Source organism: Calidris pugnax, unplaced genomic scaffold (genome assembly GCF_001431845.1).
Source record: "Calidris pugnax isolate Ruff unplaced genomic scaffold, ASM143184v1 scaffold81, whole genome shotgun sequence".
Classification (NCBI taxonomy): Eukaryota; Metazoa; Chordata; class Aves; order Charadriiformes; family Scolopacidae; genus Calidris; species Calidris pugnax.
The window spans coordinates 10,790,933-10,797,815 of record NW_015090880.1 but is presented as its reverse complement, the minus strand read 5'-3'; the positions used below and the strand labels follow the sequence as shown (position 1 = coordinate 10,797,815).

Below are 6,883 nucleotides of genomic sequence, written 5' to 3'. Positions count from 1 at the left end.
CTTCAAACCAGCTGCAACAAAAGGCTCTGTCGTCGCATTCTCTAAAACCAGATTCTTTTTTTCCCCTTTTTCTAATACAACTCTTTTGGGCTGATAGCCTTGGGAATTAAGTCACAAAAAACCCCTCAGGAGAGGCACTGTACACAGAACACCCATCCAATTAGTTTCTGATACAGACATGATTCAGGCAGTAGTTGAAGGCAGCAAGCGTTTTTCAGCCCTACAAACCAATCAGGTTTTTTGCTGAGACTGACAATGAGGGATCTAAACACAGTTATGTGGCCTTATAATCCCCTGCCTTGGATGCTGAGCCCACCTGCTTCCTTCAATGAAGATATCCAAGCTGCAGTCAAACATCAAATACTTTTCTAAAACTTAAGAACCTAAACTGGGTTGGAAAAAATAGCCTAAAAGTAAGAAGTTTCACATCCCCATTATCCTTCCCTGAGACATATAATCCTCTATCAACATTTTTATAATGTATGCTAAAGCACAGCATGTGAAGACTACAGCAAAATGCAATTGGAACTGCTTACGGATTTTCTCTGAAAACTGAAAACTGGTTAACTCAGCTGCATGCTGTGCTATAAGTTTAATTAAAACAAGTGCTAACTGCTGTAATCGAGCTTATAAAAGGGTTTTTCAGAATGAAATATAAAATGTTGGGGATTTGGTGGATAAAGCTCATTTATTACTGTAGTAATTTACATTTAATACTGCAATTTTAGTACTTGGAATTAGTCAACACACGGTGCTGAGCTGGTAAAATTAACCCCTTACGTATTGTCCATCGTAGTACTGCCCCGTGTCCGTGTACAGCAGCTCCGTGCAGCAGGTGGACCTGTGATCACCAAAGGGCAGAGACATAAACACTGGGAACAGTGAAATGTGTTAATAGTTGGCTTCTTGCTGTTACCATAAAATGAGGCCAAAGAGCAAAGATTCCGAGACTCCTGATGCGGCAAGGGATCAAGCGCTGCAAGGAGGGGGCACAGAGACAGGCTCAGTCTGGAAGGAGGCTCAAGGTGTCCCACGGGGGTAGATAAGCAAGATGGGGTGAGGGAAGGATTATGGATTTGGGGTAAACCTCAGAGGTGAAGTTTTGGGAATGGCAATGGTTATTTGACAAGACACTAGTGAAGATATGTGACAAACAGGGCTTTGAGTAACCTGCTGCAGTGGAAGGTGTCCCTGCCCACAGCAGGGGGGTTGGAACTGGCTGATCTCTGAGGTCCCCTCCAACCCAACCCATTCTATGATTCTATGTAATGGGAAAATGCCAAGGTGTGAGAAATGGTTAATTGCATTCAGTGGACAAAGGTGACAACGGACGATGTGACACCAGGAGCTGCAGTGATGGCGATAAGAGCCATACGTGTCTGAAGTGCTCCACGGGACGGGAAGTGGCAGGTTGGGACTACACACGGAAATGCTGATAACCCCAACTGCGTCAGGCAGAAATGTGAGAAGGTAGGGAGGGAAGGGACGCGTGTGTACATACAGTAAAAGACAATCCAAGGTTTGCAAGCAAAGGCTCAAGGAAGAAACCAATTTCAGAGCTCTCTGTGGGACACACCCCTTAACTCCAACAATCTTTTGTTTGAACAGGGCCTGCTGGAAAACGTAGATAGAAATTGATACTTTGGATTCAGATTATTCTTTGAACAATGTACGGGCAGGTTAATTTGCTGTCTTCTCTTGAAAGAAAACAATCCAAACCCCTTTTATCTTTATTTAGTAGCAATGCCCGTGTGCTATAACCCCGACACAGCCATTCCAGCAGGGTCAGGACTATCCGGTGAGTGACTGGCTGCCACAGGACATGCATAAAGGTCTATTCCCACCAGCTCCCTCTGCCCAGAATTCATTTGACCTCACCAGAGAGGTTCCTCATGTAATATTTTCAGTGCTGGGGACAGAAGATAAAATACAACCAAAGCAGGTATAGTTTTCACCTTGTACTCAAGAGAACCAAATGATTATCAAAGTTCTTATTTGCTGCTTACGTATCGGAGTGCAGGTGCTTAGGGCTTCTCTGACGTGGAAACCGTAAACATTACATCCACTACGTAGTGTTATTCAGGATAGTTTAAACAATATGGTCATCCAACACGTCTTATGTCACAGAGATTACTTTTATTTGGACTCACATGTGTGGCATTTTCCGTCATAAGTATGACACAACTGATATTCAGAGATACTTCTTCTTACATGTAGGTAACAGCTAGGACAAACGTCTTACAAAATCAGGTATTTAAAAACCGATGTTTTCTCCTGCCTGAAAAATTGTAATTGCTACCAACAGGATCAGTGTCTTCTGTGTTCATAAACCACATTATGCCAACAGAAATCTGGATATCTACACAGATGTTTCTCCTGGAGTGATATGTTTGATGGACTAAAGGTAGCGGCAAAGGAATACATTTCAACTGACACCAGTACTTTTGAATATATTTATTCAAAGGGCTGATTTTTTTCTCCTGTCTTTGTACTAGTGACAGTCCCATATCATTTATTGAAATATCCAGTATTCAAGCTACTCACTCTAAAAGCTAACAAGAAAAATATATACTTAACCTTGCTTACTGCCACAAGCAAACTGACTCGTTAGAATACCAAAGCTTTGGTTTCTGAGGTCTAGTACTTTCCTAAGAAGAAAACCAAACAGAAGCAGGAGAAACATTTTTATCCTGTGTGCTGCGTTGAAGGATCTTTGCATCCTGGTAGCTAAACCCAGGATCACCCTGTCTTTTGTTAGCATTACTTCCTCTGCTAAAAGTAAAACTCAAAAGTTTTGTGTACATTATACACGAAGTTATATGACGTACATGCACATTTATAGCCATAGGAGAAAGCAGTAGGTAGAAAAACAAACAAAAAAAACCCCAAAGTTTGAACATTAAACAGAAAATTTCAAATATGAAACCCAGCATATTTTTTTTTACAATGAGGGTGATCAATCACTGGAGAAACAGACCAAGGGAAGTGGGAATTTTTCCATCTTTTTATGTCTTAAAAGGAAGACTGGATACCTTCACTTCGTTATGACAGGGCAGCCAAAAAAACCCCCACAGAAATGTGTTAGAGAACAAAACAGACAGCATTGTTTTTCTGCTGTGTAAAACTGCAGGGAGCCCACATTTTGGGATGTGGGGACCAGACCTGCACACAGTGCTCATGAAAGGCATAGTAAATTTGAGCAGATACAGGAAAGAGCATTTAACGTGATCCTGGGGATGAAGTAGCTGCCTTTGGAGGACAGACTGGTAAGACCATAAGGCCTTAATTTAGAGAAAGCTGAAGAAAAATCAAAGTTTACAACATCAGAAAGTATCAAGACACATGCAGAAGCATCATTAACCAAATCTGGCAATACCAGGAGGAGGGGGCATCTTGTAAACCTGGGAAAAGTGTTGAGAAACTGAGGCAAGAGAAATGCTGCTTTATCTAACAGGTACTTGACTTCTGGAACTTGCTGCCATGAGACACCATGGAAGTGCACTGCACTTGCAAGTCCAAAACCAGACAAGCGATAAGCAGCAGTCCTTGAACTGGAAACAGAGGAATTTCCAGGGATGTACCTTCTGACATCCCTAATGGAGCAACTGGAGATGTCAGAGGACTACACGGAGACCAGGCTGCAGACAGCACCCAGGCTTTTGTGCACTCCCTGAGCAGAATCTCCCCGTCCTGCCTGAGACAGGAGACAGGGATAAACCCTGGTGACTGGCTTCAGCACACAGGGGATGTGGAAAACATAACACCCTGAGATTTACAACATTTTGCATAAGATTATCAAACAGTTCTGTTTGTCCTCATCTCTGTGGCTCCATGATGTTGGATGGAAGGCTTTAAAAATCTGCAGCCATCTAAGGTAGTTACCAGGCAGGAAACAGGAAAATGGATAGAACTGACAAATAATTCAAAACTAAAGCAACCACTGAATTTCCAAGTCACTGCTGAATCTACTCCTCATCAATTCATGCTTTTTTGTGCCAAAAGCATCCCCCACCACTGACCTCCACCACTCAGCAGGGCAAGGGCAGGATTTCTCTGTGTTTGCAGAAGGCCCTGAACCTGCATCGTAGGGAGGGCTGCTCTGGGACATGCCCCACTGTGTCACCTGCAACAACTTGCAAAAGGTATCCTCATGGTAATTAATCCAGCTCTTGTTAAACAAGAGATTGCGTTTTCTAATGCCAACCACCAGAATATTTAGTGTTTTCTTGCATTATCCTTGTACTGAATTACTTGCAGAGAATTTGAAGGCAAGTGTAATTAATCCAAGATGTACATATGTTTATACAGTGTCTGAGCTCTGGCTGGTGCTGACAGGTTTATGAGAAGTAAATTATTACTTGTTATAACAGGATTTATTTTACTTTCTAAAGAGCCAGTCTGGATGTTTAATCTGATTATTTTTCCCCAGTGCAAGACTACATAGGCTATTTTGCCTTTTTGCTTGAAACTTCGCTGCTCCTGCTGGTGGGACAAGAATGGAAGCTTCATCATAGTCTCACTAAGGGTGCATCAAAGTCACATAGCACTAGGTAGGACAGGCAGAGTGAAGGGAAGAGACCAACATTTCGGAGCACAGACATATGATAAATTTGGGAATAGCTTTCAGATACTAAGAAAGTATTAGAAGAACATATAATTCTGAAGAATATAAGTATTTTGACAGGAACACTGTGGCAACCAGCTTCATCAGTCACACAAGTCTTATCTAATTGCATACTGGGTGCTGAATACGCCGTGAAGCCAGCAGAAAGAAATTGCATTGGTCATGCTGCATGAATTAAAGAAGTTATTATAATCGGGATCAAATTAAGGCTGCAAGTGCATTTCCCAATTTCTTTTCTATCATTCTTTTAATGTGGATGTTTATTATAGTAATAATTAAAGCTTTAAGTTATGCAAATTCAGGGTGAAAGAAAGCGTATGATGAGCTATATGTATGCACTGCAGTCAGTATTGTCATTAACTTGATCACAGACAAGCCTCTTGCACATATGTGCCATCAGTTCTGATGCTCAGAAAATAAAACGGTATATAAAGAAATGGGATAAACTGTGGTGTAAACCAGCCTGAAAATGTGCTTCATGTGACCTTGGATGCTTTTCATTTTGTCCGTTGACCTTCAGAAGGAGGCTAAACAGACCTCTGCTGTTTACTTTCCTCTGAAGCTGATTAGTTATATGTGGACATATAAATATCAGAAGGCTAACACAATGTAGCTCTTCAGAGACTTAACAATATTTACTGGTAACACATTTTTTCATATAAATAACCAGATTTATATCCACAGGCACAAATGAGAGAAAATTATCAACAAACGTTAAAAGCTAATACAAGAGCTGACTAATGCCAAAAACAGGCAATTGTCAGGTGGCTGGCTCTTGTGCAAGAGAGTGGGAAAGAAAAATAAGTGTATTCCCTTGGAATTAGACTTTCTCTTTCTTCCTCTGATCCTACTTGCCAATGCTTTTTATTCTTCACAGTATTTTTTCATTTCTATAGCAATTTTAAAATTTCATTTTTACCTCTTCACCACCAGTAGTATCTTCAGCACCCAAATGGCAAAGGAATGATCTCATTAGAAACCTTAATTTTTGGGGGGACTAACCAAATACAATTTTCTCATTGATCAGAACCATTTGCCTGTACCAGTTCTACCAGTTGTTAAAGTATGTGCATTGAGCAGTGAAATGTGCTCTTGTATTGCCTGAGACCATCAGAAAGATAATATGGTAGGAGTGCAAATGAAAAATCAGTATCAGTTATCTTTCGAGAAAAGTCCTACTGCAATTGTAAAAAAAAATAAAAATTAAGAGAAACAGCTTCATAAGAAATCTCCAAATAAACTGATGATGAGATATGGCAAATCCACCTCCTGTCCTTGTTTTTAATTTGTTCATTTTGTATAGATGCAAAACATAATCTTACCCTGCATAAAAAATATGATACAAAGAACCAGAGAGGCTGGATGCTGTAACAAGTGCCACAAGATCTCCAACCAGCCTCCATCACCGAGAATAAAGTCAGTAAAAGCACTGAACGGGGTGCTCCAGGATCCGCAGTTGAGCTCTCTGTGCAACCTCCATGAACAGACGATCTTTGTATGGGAGTGTGGTGAGAACCATCTGGATAAGCAACGGATCCTTTGGCACACGAGCAAACAAAAAGAAAACACACAACGAATTGCCTCGGCCAATCCTGGGCTTCTAAGTGAAATTTTGTGTTTTGAGTACAAGTTGATTTCTGCCCTTTTATTGTTGAAACAAAATAATTAAATAAAAACATTTACACTGACAACACGCAGCGGCGTCACTACGCCAACATCCCCATTCTCCTGGACTCCTGTTTGCACAGTCCTGTTTTCTTCCAAGACGTCGTGGTTTGGGCCGGCTTAACTGAAAAGTTGCTGAATGGAAACTTGGTTCTGTTTTACCTCAAAACGGGACAGAAGACAGGATTTCCAGCACCGCTGAAGCTTAAGGGCCCAATGGTGTCTGCCAGGCCTCCCCAGTGCCCACACAGGTAACAGCACCGCACGTGTAGGCCTTGTGCAAGGAATACGAGCCAATATCTGAATAAAACACACTTAATATATGAAGAGCTACATCCAAAGCTCACACATATCAGCAACCAATGAGGTGCCTCACTTCTCTTAAGCCTTTTGCCTTTCACGCTCTCAGACGCCCAGCATTATCCCAACCCTGATGCCCACCGCTCCACCCCGGCTTCACACAACTTATTGACAATATTGACAGAATATTTTAATTTCTGACAAGAAATTTCTGACAAAGAGGGAGGGTGAGTCAAGCCAACCAACAACCCCATCTCCCCCCCGCCCCGCCTCGTGCCCGCCTCGCGCCGCGCC

General features: G+C 41.7%; 1 protein-coding gene across 1 annotated transcript in view; it reads left to right on the top strand.

Moving 5' to 3' along the window:
* The first annotated feature begins 1,743 nt into the window (after positions 1-1,743).
* The window catches only part of PRKAR2A (protein kinase, cAMP-dependent, regulatory subunit type II alpha), a 72,069-nt gene continuing 66,929 nt past the window's right edge, over positions 1,744-6,883 (top strand). Inside the window, exon 1 of the mRNA XM_014946640.1 lies at positions 1,744-1,798. Coding sequence (XP_014802126.1) covers positions 1,744-1,798 — 55 coding nt within the window. The remainder of the gene's footprint in view (positions 1,799-6,883) is intronic.